Genomic DNA, 16,762 nt, shown 5'->3' with positions numbered 1-16,762 from the left:
TTACAAAAAGCCCATCAGAAACTGTGCCAACTAACCAAACGCAGGTTGGGTTTAATAAACACTCTCCTAATCATCGCAACACTGGCATGGATTAGGTTTCTCCTCTGGCTCGACAAAAGCACGGGGGCTACAGTATGACTAATCCACTGAACTTGTAAATAGTTGTAAATGGTGTCAGGACAGAGAAAACAATGAGAGCCAAGGGGACTTCCTGTGTTTATAGAGGACGGGTGCAGACCCCGAATGAGTCAGTGCACCAGATTACTCCATCCATCCATCCATGCGCCCACCTATCTTTAATTATTTTATACTTACTTTTCACTTGCAATTGAACACTGTGTTGTCCATACTGTGTTTGTCCACATGTTCAGATAAGGCACTTATGTCCATCTCCTATCCTCCTGTCCTCTTTCATTATTTGTAGAAGAAGAAAATAAACCCAGTGGGCAGGTAGAGAATGTGTAGTTCAGACATGCACCCCGGTCCAACCAGAGCCCTGGCTTGATTAATGAACAGACAGAGAGGGAGAGGATGAGCATGGGGGCCGAACGGGACAGAGACAGAGAGAGATCTCTTTCTCTCCCTCCCTTTATCTCTCTTTCTCTCTCTCCCTGTGTCTGTGCCTACTGCCGACTTCAGCAGTTTCACAATCCCCGACTGGCCGGCCAACCAGCCAAGCAGGCCGTGCTGCTCCGTTCCACTCACACATGAACAGCAGCAGTACAACAACAGGAAAGGGCCTCCTCTGCTTTTCACTTGCAGGTCCTGTCTCCAACCTCCCTGGGGGTGGATCTTGTTATTATCATTAATAACTGTAGCTCGAGCAGAGATAAACCTTCAGCATTCCAAAACTCTTGGTTTTGTTTATGAGATGGTGTTGCAAGGACAGATAAATTGGGGGGTTTATTTAAAGGTTTTCTATTTTGGTCAAAGGTCTGCTCGTCACAGGGAGAGCGCTGCTGTCTGTGGTTAAAGACTGGCATCTAGTGGTGAATACAGAGCATTGCAGTAACTAGGGCTGCACATCATGCACCATGCAATGTGTTTGTAGTGAGTTCACGCTCACTCAAGTCTTGCTACATCTACTTGAAGGGACTTCTTTTTAATAAATATGGTGGTTTTCATTACTTACAGTCTGATGCATGGATTAATTAAGTCTATGAATCCCAGTAACTAGTGTTTGCCAGACAAAAATCAACCGCAGTAAACTAGGTTGAGCTAAAAGATTACAGCTTTGCTATTTTTAGCCATAGCAAAGTACTGTTTAAGAAAAGATCTTAGTAGGGAACTTGTTTGTTTTAGGCAACAATATTCATTCAGACATAGTGCCTATATGACTTTGTAAGTGACAAATATATAACAACAAGTATAATTTGACATGTAGACCTGCATTCTGGACATTTGCTACGGCTGTATTAATTGCATTATGTGCGACAAAGGGATTCTTTTCCATCATCTTTTATTGAAATATATTAATTATCAGTATGAAAAGATTCTGGAAAACATTTCCCAACTGAATACTACCTCCTGAAATTGATGGGGAGAAGCTTCCCTCTCTCCCCTGCTATACTAATCTGTTGTATTTTAATTTTCTTAACTCCCAGGTGGACGGAGGAAGAATGAGCGAAGAGAACGGAGGAATCGCAACAACCGGAAAGATAAGGAGAACCCAGAGGGCCGACGGGAGAGGAAGAGAGAGAGGGAGCGAGAGAGGGAGAGAGACACAGGTGAACGTGAGGACTCTGATAACAGAAACAAAACGGAGCACAGGCATCGCAGAGGCCATGACACAGAACCAGTCTCCCCTGAAGACGGCCTTGTACAGTAGTGCTCTGGACAGACAAAGTCTAGCGCCTCCCCACCCTACTCCTGTCATCCTCCCATTCTTCCTTCTCCAAAACTCCCCCATCCTCACCCACTGTTCACCCCCCTCGACCCCTCTCTGCAGGGGTGTTGCTGCTACCTGTATGATTTGAATATAATGTTTATGCACAAGTGGGATGGGGCACATTCAGCCACAAGGCTCGGGCCACTATGGACTTTAAAAAGTCTTTTTTTTTCTACCCTGTAGCCTCTACTCCTTCACTTCCACCACTGAGAGAGTGTCTCTGTTGAAAAGTGCAGGAGACACTGCTGAGACTGCTGTTGGGACTGAAGAACAAAGTGAGAAATGTCAGTGACTGTGTGGAGGACTGGCAGACAGATGGACAGACGGACAAAGACGTTATATTATGTTCTTGTTGATATGGTTATTTAATGGGGCCCTGGTACAACATTGAGCGTCTTGGTTTTTGAATGTAGATTTTGCAACATTATGTAGAACAATTGTTTATTATTGTTGTTCCTGTTCTTTAGATCTCTTTACTTTATTTGGTGCAGAATTTGTAAAGAAAAAAATAAAAATGAGTTTGCTATTGCCATCTTCATAATCACTACAAATGTCAGATGTGGGAGAACCTGCATGCTGTGAATCATAGTACAGTTAAAAACCTAAAAAAAAAAACATTAACATGTGTTCTGTATGTCTTGGACAAAAAGCTAGTTTTATCCAGTGATAAATCTAATCTACCATTGTTTTTTTCTTTTTGTGTAAAAGGAATCTGTGCTCTCAGTAAAGCTCCTTGACTAGGAACCAAAAGCACCTGTATGTCAAATAAAACTATAATGGGTTTGTACCTGCGTTTGTTATCTGTTTCCTCTTCCGACTGCCATCTTGTGCAATCCACTTAAGTTCCTTAAAACCTTCTCAGAGTAAATGAAAAGTGAACTCACTACAGTGGGCAGCCATTAACAGGCTCATTTGGATGAACACTGTAGCAGTTGTAGGGCGTCAAACTGTAATACCTGAAGACTTTAAGATATAAACGCCCATCTTAGTGTCACTAAAGTCACAACAAATATTCTGTCACAACTGAGAAACAGAGCCAACAATAAATTCAGTCCATTGCAGCAAGGAAGGTTCATTACTTTAAGCTTTACTATTATAATACCTTCTATAAGCTGTTCAACAAGGAAAAATGAGTTACATGCCGTTCTAATTACTCAAATCAAAATTCACAATAGCTTATTTTGCTGAGACAATAGGCCCCCTATCATTTCTCTGCAAAGCAACTACCATCATGTAGCTCTAATTTTATTTGAATCACTTCTTTAATATTAAGTTACAGGCATTTGAACCCATTTCAGTGCCTATATTGTTTGTCAATTAATTAGTTTTGACATGTGAACTCAATGCTCTCTATCTGGATTAACATTCTTCGTTTCATGAAAAGTGTCAGTGGTCCTTAACATTTGGTCAGTGTTTCAGTTGTAGACTGCCAAGCCAAATTATTTTTGTAAAACAAAAACAAGAAATAAAGAATCATTTTTCAAAGCTAAACTTTATTGGAGTGAGTATTTTGCTCATCATTAACATCTATTTGCATCAACAGGCATGATGACAGCATTTCCTCCTCATGTATTAAGCAGAGAAATCCCCATGGATACAGACTGTACATGAAAATATATGAATGTTTTTGAAAACATAGATAAGTTACGGTACAGTAATCAGTGCAAGATAAAACCATGTTTAAGAAGGTAAGGGAAATGATACATAGGACCTTTGTCAAAATCAGGATTTCTGAATCAAGAGGACCCTACTGCCAAAACAAAAACAAAAAGGGGAAACACTGACAGATCTTGAGATTTACCGAGATGGCTGTTAAGTTAAGATGGAACAAATGATCAAATCACAACTGCTATTTGTTTTCAACTGACTTAATGCCCCCTGCTCATTTCATATTAGCCACAAAATCCTCGCCCTTCTTGATAGAAGACTTCAGCTCAGTCATGGCATCAGCGACCAGCTTCTCCTCGAAGGCAGTCAGCTTGCCCAGTCCAAGGTTCTTCTCAATGCCGTTCTTCCCCAGGAGAAGAGGTGTAGAGAAGTACTTGCACTCTGTCTCCTCAGATCTGACATAACCGCATTCCACCACACCCTCCTTTCCATTCATGGCGTCCAAGACAGAGAAGGTGAAACGGGCACCAGCATAGGCCATGGACAGGGTAGCAGATCCAGCTCCTGCCTTGGCTTTCACTACCTCTGTGCCGGCCTCCTGGATCCTGCTGGTCAAAGCAGCCAGCTGGTCAGCAGGGAACTCCACCTTTGGTGTGCACTGGGAAATGAGGGGAATGATGGTTATCCCAGCATGACCTCCAATGACTGGTACGTTGACACGAGCTGGGTCAAGGCCTTTGAGATCTGCCACAAAGGCGTTAGCTCTGACAATGTCCAGGGTAGTGACACCAAACATTCTGTTGGGGTTATAAACTCCATGCTTCTTCATGACCTCTGATGCAATGGGGATGGTAGAGTTGACAGGGTTAGCGATAATGCAGATCATAGCCTCGGGGCAGTTGCGAGCACAGGCATCGGCCAAGGTGGCTACTATGGTGGCGTTGGTGTTGAAGAGATCATCACGGGTCATGCCGGGTTTTCTGGGCACACCGGCGGGGATGACCACGACTTCGCAGCCCTGCAGAGCAGCATCCAGCTGGTCGGGGCCCATGTGGCCGGTCACCTGGGCCCTTGTTTCGATGTGGCTAAGGTCTGCAGCCACCCCGGGAGTATGGGCAATATCAAACAGGGAAAGGTGACTCACCAGGGGGCTGTTCTTGAGAAGCAGAGACAGTGGCTGGCCTATGCCGCCGGACGCTCCTAGCACCGCAACCTTGGCGTTGTTCTGAGAAGAGGTGGACAGGCTCCGAGCCAGGCTCACTGTCGGTCTCACGGAACGGGCAAACATTTTGTTTGCTATTTCTTCTCTTACTTCAGTGGAAAATGAAAATACTTGGCGAGCCCTTCTTGTGTATGACACCAACGTCCTCTAGCCACGAGTGAACAGGAAGCAAAGGAAACGGTCATGCGTAGAATATAAGGATCGTGCGGTTTTACGTCAAATTGCGTCAGCGCGTACTGTTACGTCGTCGTCTTTATCTCAGCTCCTTTTTCGGAGGAAAACAAAGCCAGTTAACGTTGAATGTCGTCAAATTAGCATTAGAAATTAGTGCCGTTACACGAATTGTAACCGCACACCAGACCAACACGGCAGCATCTAACGGTACGGTACCTACACAGTCGTTGCATTGTCTCTGTCGTGAGAAACTGCTTATCCTTGCTGTTTGTGTCGCCCTGCTAAAACAAGCTAACACCGTCAGATGAACTCCGTCTATTTGCTGGAGTCACAGTGCTGCCATCAATCTAGCCAGCGTTAGCTACAACAGGTCTTATTGTTATGGTCGCTTTGCTAGTCGAGAAAATCCCCCTGTACTGGTTCTTTGTGTTTGTACTTGTAACGGTGACAACAACCTGCTTGCTTTTTAGTAGCTGCTATGCATCTAACGAAAGCCTACCTAGTTTGGTTATAGACTGTATCCAGTTAGTCGAATATTAGGTCGTTATCTGGGGATTTTACTCGAGTATCGTTAGCTGTGTTCATCACTAGCGCTGTCATAAACCAGCTGGATTAGCACAAACAGTTAGCTGACACAGTTCACTGTTTGTAGCCGGACAGTCAACAGAGCAGCCCTTTGTTCCACAGACTTAAGTAAACCCTTAGGTTGCATTTCAGTCATAGCGAAGTGAATTAACGATTATTTGTAGCTAACCCGTTTTAACATCAGGCTAAAAATGCAGCTTTCTTTGTCACAATGACGTTTAGCTTGATATTGTGTATCACAATTGTACTTACTTTCAGGACAGTCTAAAAACAGAGACATTTTCACCGACGTTTCTTTCCCTTTTAGGCAGTGGCAAGCTTGAAAGTCCACCAGCTCTCCTAATGATACATCAGCATTAAGGGTATTTCCAGTAAGTATCAAATGGCATGCATGTCAGCCTTGTTTGAGGTTACAGATGGCATATAGATTATAGTATCATTTGATATTCATGATTTTCAGTTAGTCTTCATCTCGGGACTGTTTGCTATTTAGTTACAGTAACGTGCAATTCAGTGTTAAATCAGCAGTTAAATTGCTTTCATTGCAGACTATGTATCTCACTAGAATGTTTGATCATTTTTGCATTAATGATCTTGAATACTGATTTCTGTTTTTCAAAATTAACAGGATTATTTTCTTATCTTTTATCAGTACTAACATGCTCACTATAACCTTTTTATTACTTTCCCCTTTCCCCAGTACTTTCTAAGGATGGCTAGTTGTGGGGAGGTAGACCACTCTGTTAGCTCACTTCCATCCAGTAAGAAAGGCAGCAACAGTGGTGCTGGAAGTGGGAACAGTGCCGAATCGTCTTGCTCTGGCTCCAGCAACTCATCCCCAGCCCTGTCTGTACCGGAGTGTGCCATCTGTCTGCAGAGCTGCGTCCACCCAGTCCAACTGCCATGCCATCACGTCTTCTGTTTCCTGTGTGTGAAGGGAGCATCCTGGCAGAGCAAACGCTGTGCTCTCTGCAGACAGGAAGTACCGGATGACTTCCTGGAAAGGCCAACACTTCTCTCTCCAGAGGAGCTGAAGGCATCCGCGGGAGGCCGGGGCGGGGCGGCAAGTGATCACGCCTGGTATTATGAGGGCCGTAATGGTTGGTGGCAATATGATGAGCGAACCAGCCGCGAGCTGGAGGACGCTTTCTCCAAAGGCAAGAAAACAGCTGAAATGCTGATTGCTGGTTTTTTGTATGTAGCCGACTTGGAGAACATGGTGCAGTACAGGCGCAATGAGCACGGTCGGAGACGCAAGATGAAGAGGGATGTTTTGGATATCCCCAAGAAGGGAGTGGCAGGACTGCGTTTGGACACTGAGGGTGTTATTGGGGCAGCTGGTCGAGAAAACTCTGCTGACGGGGCTGATACCACAGTAGCAGGTGTACAGCAGCAGGCCACAGGTATCCCCTCTACTGGTACAGTCACTGCCAGACCTCCCACCTCCCTTGGTGGTCAGCCTGGCAGCAGCATTAGCCCCACTCTGGAGGATGCTCTCTCCCAATTGCAAATCAGCCCCAGGCCCACACCTTCCAATGAGCGCTCTGAGGCTGGGGAAGGAGTGGAAGAAGATGAGGAAGAGGAGGCGTCACCCTCCAGGTCCTCTGACCCTCATACGTCTGTGGACGAGTCTGGTTCTGGGGACTGGAGTGATGATGAGGACGAGGATAATGAAGAAGAGGAGGGGGGAGATGGAGAGCGTGTGGAGCCCTGGGAGGGTAGGCCACGGAGGCAAAGACTGAATCCAGAGGACAGAGCCCCTCCAGGCGCAGAGTCCGCCTCTCCCCCTTCTTCCTCCAGTAGCAGTGGACTGTCCAGAATGCCTGATGGCCAGTGTACAGTGACTGAAGTGTGAAGTCCTTAATGATACCACCACCACCAAATGGCTATGTTCCATTTCATTAATTTATTCCTCACTGTATGCTGTCGTTCACTCTGTCACAGATCCAATGTGGGTGGATTGCTCGGTAAAAGAGAAATTAAGCAAAACATACTCCCATGATTTTAGGTATAACAAATCATTGTGAGCCAAATAGAGGCACACATTTGGTGCCTCTATTTGGCTCACAATGATTTGTTTGTCAGTCAGTATAAACCCAGCCAGTATAAGTAATGCTGGGTTTTACATTTCTAATACTGAGACAGGAGCTGCATCTTGGTAATGAGTCAGATGGATACAGCATGTTGATGTGAGCCATGACATCTGATGACTGTCTATCCAGCACATCCTGTTGGGTAACAGCTTTATTGTAGTGTTCAGCTGCCATCAGTCTGTTCACTTTTTGCCATTTGGTTGCAGGCATGTCGAGTGTTCTTTTTAAATTCCAGAAAAGTGGAAGTTAAAAAGGTAAAAGTGTAAAAGTAACTCGCCAACCTGCTGCTGCCTATCCTAGATATTCAAGTATTGGAATTGATTATCCTAATACCCAGAAGGTTTCTGGGAGTCTCAGCCAGATCTGTGACGCTCGAGGGGAGAAAGCATAATGGGGATGTTACTCCTGGACAGCTGCATTGTAATCAACTACACTTTAACTCTCTCAGCTAACATAGCACACAGAAATGGGCTTGTTAGAGCTCATGTCATCTGACTACTCATGCAAAGAATTTAATCCTTGATAACTTGTTCCCAACCCTACCTACATGATTTTCTTACTTCAGATTTAACTGATTATGAAGTCTTTCCTTCAAAATTCTGAAATTTAACTGTTTAACTTCTGGAAGAATGTCGTTGTGGTTTGAAGAAAAGTTTCAGGCTGTTAAAGAAAGGAAACGGAGAAGTTCTTCATACTTAATGTAACTCAGGATTATCTGGCTCCCTGCTGATGGTTTCGCTTTGATTAACCTACAGCTTCTAAAATCTCTACACATTACAAATCCTGTTTTCAATGAATGTGCATAATAGAAGTACATATCAAATTTATTTTATCCTTTCCCAGCTTTAAATAATTGGCTTTTTAATGTGAAGTATCAGTGTTCTCCGTTTTAAAGCTTTTGAGGCCTCTGTAGCCTCATTAATATTCTTAGTGTCCCCGACTAAAGTAATCTCAATTGGTGTGTTTCTAAAGTTTTGTGATTTGTGCATGTTTGAAGAGAGAGTTATTTAAACACTACTGGTTGGCAGGATGATGAGAATTGATATTTTTGCCTGGAGTTTGAGTCAATATTTTTTCATTTGTGTATGTCTGTTTGTTTTTTGCGTTTCTTATGTTTGTAAATCTGTATGATGTCTGAGGCAGTAAGAGAACAAGAACACACCAATGCTATTGGCCATCCTGCAGAAATTTCAAGTTGTATGTTATTTTTATTTGTATTACATGCTTACATCATCAGCTCAGTCTTAGACTTTCCATTCTGAAGAATAAAGTTTGTGTAACAGTTTTTGCTTGGCAACTTTTTTTTGTAATTTAAGAATAAATTGTATAATTTCATCATGCTAAAATGATCATTAGTGTGCTCTTGTCCCTGATTTATTATTATTATTATTAGGTCTTTTTACTGTGTGATAAGCTTGCCAATTTGCTTTTTCTTTAATGGTTTGAGTGTTAGGAAGTAGAACTAGCAAAGGGCCCATTGTAACTATTTTACTGCTTTTTGTTTTTTCTTCACACGACTACCTCACAAGATTTTGCCAGAGGAAACCTGCTCATTCCCTCTCCTGGATGCATAGCTGAAATATTCAATATATATATATATATATTCTTCATATAACAAAGCATCTAAAAGAAGACTTAAAGTAGGCAGATGAAACATGGAAGAAACGGCCTATTGCAGAATTAGGTGAAGTCATTGTGGTTTCCCTACATAGCTATTAATACATGATCAAAACATGTAACAAGAAATATACGGTTTACTAATCCATAATGTCCAAAGTATGCAACGCAGCCTCTCCTCTTACGTCTTTGAAGACCATATAAATGTTTATGTGCTCTATATCATAATGAGACCAACTCTTGAGTTTCCCTCACTCACCTTGTAGGTGTTTGGTATTCTGACTACAACAGCTATCAGCACTGCACCTGGGTGTCTGCCCAGGAAACATGACCTCTGGAAGGGGAACAGGAGATAAAGGCATGGCGTCCTCCAGGGATCGTCCTGTTCTGACCTTTCACGCTGCACTTTAGTGCTGTTGCAATGCAGCATTGCTGTAGAGCAGGGCTATTCAACTGCATTAGCAAGTGGGCCAAATAGGAAAATCACTGGGGGTTCATGGGCCACACAATACTTTGTCAATGAATCTACAATGTTGCATCTTTAAAACCAAGGAGACAAGAGTTGTTTTCCAACAGGTCCATGTCCACTAATGTAGAAAGAAAGATGAATATAGTAAAACAGTATTCACCACATTACCAGTAAGTAGCCCTGTTTATAATATCCTCAACACTTCCAAGCCTACATAAGGTGCTTTGAAAACAAGTCCATATCCATAAAATGAAATACTAAATGCAAATAGAACATAGTGAAACAGTAGTATCAGACTCACAATAATATACATAGATACATTTTTACAATGTAACAGTAAGTAGGCTTATTTAAATCATAAAACAGTTCTGTCTTTGCATTTACACTAAGCATGCATTACATGCCTGAGTAGTCAGGTGATGTACTCCCATAGAACTACAAACATATCAGACTTCTGTCATATTGAGGAATTACACTGCATTGACTTAGCTAGTGTGGCTCATAAGTGGAGAGGACTCATGCTGAACTTCAAATTGATGGCAAACAAACATTGGTGTCCATATTTTACCTGTTTAATGTAGCCCTGTTCTGCAGCATCTTTCCACATGCATAGACTTTCCAGTAGAATAGAACCAGAGATAGTGGGCAGACGGATGCTCAACCTCGTCAGTATCTGTATGCTGCTTCTCTCTGTCTGCTGTCATAGTCTAATCATTACCATAATCACATTTTCAGGAGACATGGAGTTCATGTGCTCGACTAATGGGAACAGAATGGATACGACCGAGAATGGAGAAAGGACTTTAGGTCCTTGATTTCATCCACACTGAAAATATAAGACTATAATAACCATACAGCATATTCACTGTTTATTACATATATACTTAAATTAAAAGGTTACATCCAAACAAAATAAGTCTTTATATATAGTATCAGTCTACAGAGTATTTAGGAAACAAAATCATTTCTCAGCTGACACCCGAACTGATAAATGTTTCGTTGTAAACAGGACGCTGCAGAGTCCAGTTTCTAAAATATAACCTCATAAGTACAACAGGGGAGTTTTTATTTATAGCGTTAATTCCGTTTTCATCCCCAATAACACTAACCTCATTACATCTTTTCCCACAGAGTTATGTTCGCAATATATCACCAAAAAAAAAAATCACATTATCAGCATCAGTTTAGATTTGTTCTACTCAACTACAAGTAGGTAAAACGTCACATAAAGAGATACTAAACTAAATACATTACAACCATTAAAGTATGTGACAATGAATCATCTCTAATTATTGATTTATGAAAATTATAGTTTGAATGTTTGTAGTCCTTACAAATATATAGAATAACCCCTTCATCCTGTGTTCCCAGAGTCCACATTTTAGAAACAGTATTCAGCTTATGACATAAGAAGCACTTGAAAATGTCTTCAGCAAACCAAATAATTAACTAAGTTTATTAATATCAACCGAGAGTGAGTCTGTAACAGTTGTCTTTCACACAATTTTGATCTGGAAAGGGTTTTCCACAGATGTCTCAGTTGAACTTCTTGGCTGATCTGAGCAGCTCACAGTCACTCATCTGTGTTTGGACTTGCTGGCCAGAGCCTGCAGGTTAGCCGGACCGCCCCACAACGTCCCAAAGACATCTTTCTCAGTCCTCAGAGCCTCTGACAGAGGGAGCTCTCTCCCTGACAGCACCACCTTCTTCACAGCCTGGATCACTGGGGCAGGACCTTTTGTATAGTGACTGAGCCAGTTTTCAGCCTGCTGTAGGAGAGTCCCAGCACCCTCCTCTGCCTGGGCGACTTCCAGGACTTCATCTGCCAGTCCAATCTGCAGGCCAAGTTCAGGATCTACTTTTAGAGCACCACCGAGCAGCTTCAGGGCATTCTGGCTTCCGACAATGTGGACAAGCCGAGCGGCGCCACCCCAGCCTGGAACCAGGCCCATGTGTTTATGGACAAACTGGATCACACTGCCAGATGTCATCAATCTAAGAGAGGGAGATGGCAGACACACGTGAGATTATTAGCACATTTTTGGGTGAAAGGTGATGGTGTAAAAGGTGTTTTCTTGTATTCACTTGTATGAAAGTCAGTACCTGAAATCGCAGGCAGTGGTGAGTTCTGCCCCTCCTCCCAGAGCTCTCCCCTCCACCAGAGCAACAGAGATCAAAGGCAGCCTGTGCTGAGGAAACTGTTCTGTCAGTATACTGTAGTGCACATTACATAGATATTTACTAAATATTTCCCAGGGAAGTGAGAGTCTTTACCTGAGTAGTCTTGTAAGAGCATTCTGCATGAACATACACATCTTCATTCCATCCTACGGGACAAAAGCAGAGACAAAGGTGAAGAAATGCAGACAGACAGATTGACTGCAGCAGTATGCAGATAGCCACAGCAAAGAGATACTCTAAAGAATGTCTGTGCTTTGCTACCGGTGGGTTAGATATAGCCCTGACAGCGTTGAGGTCCGACCCAGAGCAGAAAGTTCCAGCAGCACCCTGAACAATGAGGCCTTTACCATCTGTCCAGCTCTCCAGCTGGCTCACCCTCTCCTCCAGATCCACCATCATACTGCCTGGGAGGAAGAAAACTATTCAAAACAATAAACTGGGCTGTAGTACAACTGAGTTTCATCCTGAGACACCAAATCTGCACTAGCAAATCTGAAAATGTACAGTGTTAAATGTACAGTCACCTTACCGGAGAAGGCGTTCATGCGGGTGGGGTAGTTAATGGTCAGCACAGCGATGCCAGATTCCTGTTTGAGCAGGTCAATGGAGCCTCCAGGAAAGGCCTGCAGCTTCTCTCTGATCTCCTCCTGGTTGAAACCATGGACACTGGAGTACACACAGCCTCTGCTCTGTCTCTGCAGCAGCCTTGGAGGAACAACATTTAGAAAGTGTATTCAAATCCAATCAATTGCAGTAAATCAATATACAGATCCCGCCCTTACAGAGGTTTAGAAAGACAGGAACTATTGTTCTTCAATGTGTGTCTCAAGCTAAATGATAAATTAATTCAAATCAAACTGAAAATGCATGTGTAAGTGAAGTACAAACAATTGGTATGCACAACTGACACCAAACTAGTGTTGCTTGTGACTGAAAGCAGGACAGGAGGAGGATGAATGCTTTTAATACATCCTTAGTGTACCTCTGTGTAAATCAGCCTGATGGAGGCATGCTACAGAGCCACACAAACAAACTTGTGACACATGAGAACTATCTCTGATCTTATTGCAGTCAGGAGTAATGCTTAATACTTTTATAGATTGGCATTTTGCAAATCCCAGCACCTCAGAAATGCATTTAGTTTTTTTTAGATTTGTGAAGAAATAATATGGGTTCAACTCGGTAAACTTAATGTTCCTTTATTTATGACTTTGTTTACCGTCCCCAGCAAGGTGATAAACAATGCTGACTAGACTCCCTTACCTGGCCCAGGCTCCATAGCTGCTGCTGCTCCTCAGGAGTTGCCACCTCACTGCACACAGTACCATCCTACAGCAGCATGGAGATGGAAAAAAGTGGGAGAAAATATTCACTTTTACGTTCATTAGTTTAGACATATAGATATGTTATTTAAAAAAAGAAGGTGGGCACATATAAGGAGGAACACAGTTTGAGGACAGGGATCATCTGCTGACAGAGAGAGAACAGCAGTAGCATCTATTGTGTTTTAGCATGTTGTACAATAAACATTTGCGATTGTCAGTGTGTCTAGCTGAATGTTGTTGTGTATCGCAATGAGTTTTTTAGATTATAATTTCAACAGTAGGGAAAAGTTTAACCTCAAAAAGTCAATAGTAAAGTCATGTCAAGTCAGTAAAGCCACTGTAGCTATGTAGGCTACATAAAGGATATGCACATTTGTATACAGTAAATGTATTTGTGTGGCAATGTGTTATATGTACTGAAAGTTCACCTTGGATTTGCAGTCATAATCTGATTCTTAGATTATAATTATTTGATAATTGAATGGATCATTTTACACGTGGGGGCTCACACGATGACAGAATGTTTAGAAGTTGTGAAGAGTTTGACAATTTCACAAAGTCAACTCATCAGTTTTGATCAGCAAACCATGTGCACGTGGTTATAGTTGCTTGAACGAATGAGAAATTATAATCTGTTGTAAACAACAAACTAATTGTTCAGGTATTTGAATTTACTAATATTACTAATATTTGAAAAATAATTGTCATTCAAGAATTGAGCCAAAGTGAACAAGAAAAACTGTAAACAATGTTCCAGTTAAAACCACGGCGGGTTATACAAACCATTCAGACGTAATAATAAGTAATGGTTTTACAAACTCTTGTTTTGCAGTAAATTGTGGTCATAAACCATTGAATGTTACTTGGAAAATGAATGTCATACGAGGGTTCATGCGTAGGCCTAAAGTCAACGCATAGGCTACACCAAGCAGCAGAGAAAATTAATATATTTCATAAACATTTTAACATTGTTCTACTGTATAATAATTATAAATCATTTAGCAACACAAACGAAGAACACCAACCTCGCTTATTGACATTCGTGTGGTGTCACTCTGAAATTATTCCCACCGGAAACTGGAGCTCTTCGGGTGTAGATAATGGCAACACTTAAATGTAGTTTCTCAACGTCTCCACACGGCGGCGGAATAATACCGCCACGCAGCAAATGTGATTTGGGATTCATTTATAAACTATTATCAACTCTTGCATAAAGGAAAATATGTCCATCAATTATGTTATTGTGATTATTGGGCCACATATATTTTATACAACACTCTGCAAGTTATAATTCATTGTTCAACATGAACTGTAATATTAGTCATCATTGGCCAATGCACTGCACAAAGAGATCTGCTCTTTGTCTCTCACAAGTCCGTAAACACAGAATACTAAGGAACTGGCTCTACACACATGTCCTTATTCAGTAGTATTGACAGAAGGCTCAAACTAACTGCTACCAGTAATAATAGAGCGTTGGCCAAGGCAGACAGTTTGATTAACATAGCCAAAGTTTGCATTATTATACTTACACTGTGTGAAGGTAAAACAGCAGGTTTTGTTTGACTCAAGCCCTAAAACACATTTTCTTCTGACTGAATCTTAAAGGTAATATCGCTGTGGACACTTCCATGTCTAACACCGTGTCAACATCTAGTCAAACAGAAACCTGCTCTGAGATTTGGTTTTATGTGTGACCAAGCTAAACTGAATACATCTTCAAATATCAGTGATAAACATATCAGGTATTGTTTTCAAAGATAATAAATAATGGGGTTAGAAGAATATCAATATTGAAGGTTAGGATTGAAATCAGCAACATTTACCTTTACTATTGATTGAAGGACGATAGCTGTGTTCTAGTTTTGCTCTTTTGTCATTCAAAAATATCCTTAGAAGATGCAACCCATCTTTGAGCAATGGTTGCATGTAACATCATACCAAGAGGGATTACCACGGTTCTGAATTGCAATAATAAGTGTGAAGTGCTCTGGGATTATAGTACTGTTCAAACACAGACAGGCATAAATTACCACAGACGTGTAGGTTTGTTATTAAAACAATTTTTCTGAGTATGAACAAAGTATCTGTGTGAATATTGAGGTTTGTAAAGATTTGTACAATTTTAGTGACATATGAGATACGTGTAATGCTCAGTGAGTGAGAGTAAGCTCGGAGGGTGTTCAGACAGGGAGACAAACCGGTATAAACAAACAAGAACAAGGGGATGATATAAAGACCAAGAGATACGCAGGAAAAGGAAGGAAAATGTGCCAAAACAGAGGCAGCTTGGGACACTTCCTGTCCCATTGTCTGGTCTATGGTTACTAGGAGCATGTAAATCCTTCACCTCTATCCACACATCCTCTACCACTGTTCACAGCCTTGAATATATCTGTGAAAACATTACAAACACTGAGACTTCCAGAGACAAGCTCAATCAAAAGTCTAGCAAAGGTGAGAGTGATGTGAAGTATTCAGATATTTTACTTGAGTAAAAGTAGAAATACCACAGTGTAGGAATACTCTGTAACAAGTAAAAGTCCTGCATTCAAAACCTTACTTTAGTAAAAGTAGAAATACCACAGTCTAAGAATACTCTGTTACAAATATATCTTGCTTATTTAAAAGTGCAAAAGTATTAGCATCAAACTTTACTTAAAATACAAAAAGTATAATTAATCATTTTGCAGAATGGCTCATTTCAGAATCATATATACTATTGAATTGACTGGAATAATTATTGAAGCATTAATGTGGTCATCACTTTAATATTGCAGCTAGTAAAGGTGGAGCTTATTTTTATACTCTTATATACTGCTTGGTCCTTTAAACCATCATAATATATTTTAAAGTATTAGTTGATTCATATTTATTTTGTATTAATAGTCTGAATCTGTAAAGTGAAGTGAAAAGTGTAGTGGAGTAAAGTATAATATTAATGTATACATTCCACTCCTGGTTGTACTGTATTCACATATCAATAACCATCAATGATCTAACAGCGGTTTGGAAAGACATCGTTCTTTAATTATATTAAAAAGAATCACTCATGTTAGATATTTTGCACGTACCCTTTAAAGTGCAATTATTTACTTGGGTTAGCTATTTGAGACACAGTAGAACCATTGTATTAAACAATATTTGATCATATATTATGCATGTGTAATGAGCAATCAAGGGTATTTGCTTTGTGGAAGCAAATCATTCATGACTGTACTACAGACATAACAGGTCATCGACAAGGAGACAGTGTACTACACCCAAGACTGCAACGGTCTCAAAAGTCCATACCTCGCTCTCTGGTCTATTTAAAAGTGGGGAAGGAATTCAAAAAGGTCGGTGGGACTCATCCAGGCAGGCATTCCAGACGCGCTGAGGGACACTTCTTCTTGCTCTGTACAGCTAGGTCAGCTAGCCTGCAATCTGTCTCTAAATATCACTCTGTGAAGTGCAGCACCTGGAGGACATGGTGGAATTTACATACATAGTAGTCTTAGAGTCACCCACAAGGGTGTGTAAAGGAGTTTCTATGTATGTTGATGGACTGGCTACCTTTCTTTTATACACTTTCATTCTAATACCATTATCTCACCGTGC

General features: G+C 41.3%; 4 protein-coding genes across 5 annotated transcripts in view; 2 read left to right on the top strand and 2 right to left on the bottom strand.

Annotated features, from left to right (window-relative positions):
- rspo3 (R-spondin 3) overlaps positions 1-2,679 on the top strand; it is a 14,348-nt gene extending 11,669 nt beyond the window's left edge. Inside the window, exons 6-7 of one of the 2 annotated variants that reach the window (XM_029451797.1) lie at positions 1,605-1,727; positions 2,072-2,679. In XM_029451797.1, the coding sequence (XP_029307657.1) occupies positions 1,605-1,727; positions 2,072-2,115 (167 nt within the window). In that variant the 3' untranslated portion in view covers positions 2,116-2,679. Of the gene's footprint in view, positions 1-1,604 lie in introns of both variants that reach the window. The other variant, XM_029451796.1, reaches the window with a different exon arrangement.
- Positions 2,680-3,361: 682 nt separating this feature from the next.
- Positions 3,362-4,903, bottom strand: mdh2 (malate dehydrogenase 2, NAD (mitochondrial)). The gene has a single exon (XM_029451241.1). The coding sequence runs from the start codon at positions 4,782-4,784 to the stop codon at positions 3,771-3,773; it is 1,014 nt and encodes a 337-aa protein (XP_029307101.1). The 5' UTR covers positions 4,785-4,903; the 3' UTR covers positions 3,362-3,770.
- A 51-nt stretch (positions 4,904-4,954) lies between these two features.
- Positions 4,955-7,524, top strand: LOC115021093 (E3 ubiquitin-protein ligase rnf146-like). The gene is made up of 3 exons (XM_029451240.1): positions 4,955-5,099; positions 5,785-5,848; positions 6,178-7,524. Exon 3 carries the CDS (start codon positions 6,190-6,192, stop codon positions 7,330-7,332), a length of 1,143 nt encoding a protein of 380 aa, XP_029307100.1. The 5' UTR covers positions 4,955-5,099; positions 5,785-5,848; positions 6,178-6,189; the 3' UTR covers positions 7,333-7,524.
- A 2,986-nt stretch (positions 7,525-10,510) lies between these two features.
- Positions 10,511-14,274, bottom strand: echdc1 (enoyl CoA hydratase domain containing 1). The gene is made up of 7 exons (XM_029451635.1): positions 14,188-14,274; positions 13,101-13,166; positions 12,367-12,542; positions 12,099-12,241; positions 11,931-11,983; positions 11,760-11,840; positions 10,511-11,651 (listed from the first exon to the last, which is right to left on the bottom strand). The coding sequence occupies exons 2-7, from the start codon at positions 13,163-13,165 to the stop codon at positions 11,234-11,236; spliced, it is 936 nt and encodes a 311-aa protein (XP_029307495.1). The 5' UTR covers position 13,166; positions 14,188-14,274; the 3' UTR covers positions 10,511-11,233.
- Between the last annotated feature and the right edge of the window lie 2,488 nt (positions 14,275-16,762).

Source organism: Cottoperca gobio, chromosome 16 (genome assembly GCF_900634415.1).
Source record: "Cottoperca gobio chromosome 16, fCotGob3.1, whole genome shotgun sequence".
NCBI lineage: Eukaryota > Metazoa > Chordata > Actinopteri > Perciformes > Bovichtidae > Cottoperca > Cottoperca gobio.
Note: the sequence above shows the minus strand (reverse complement) of the source record. Positions and strands in the feature narration are given on the sequence as shown.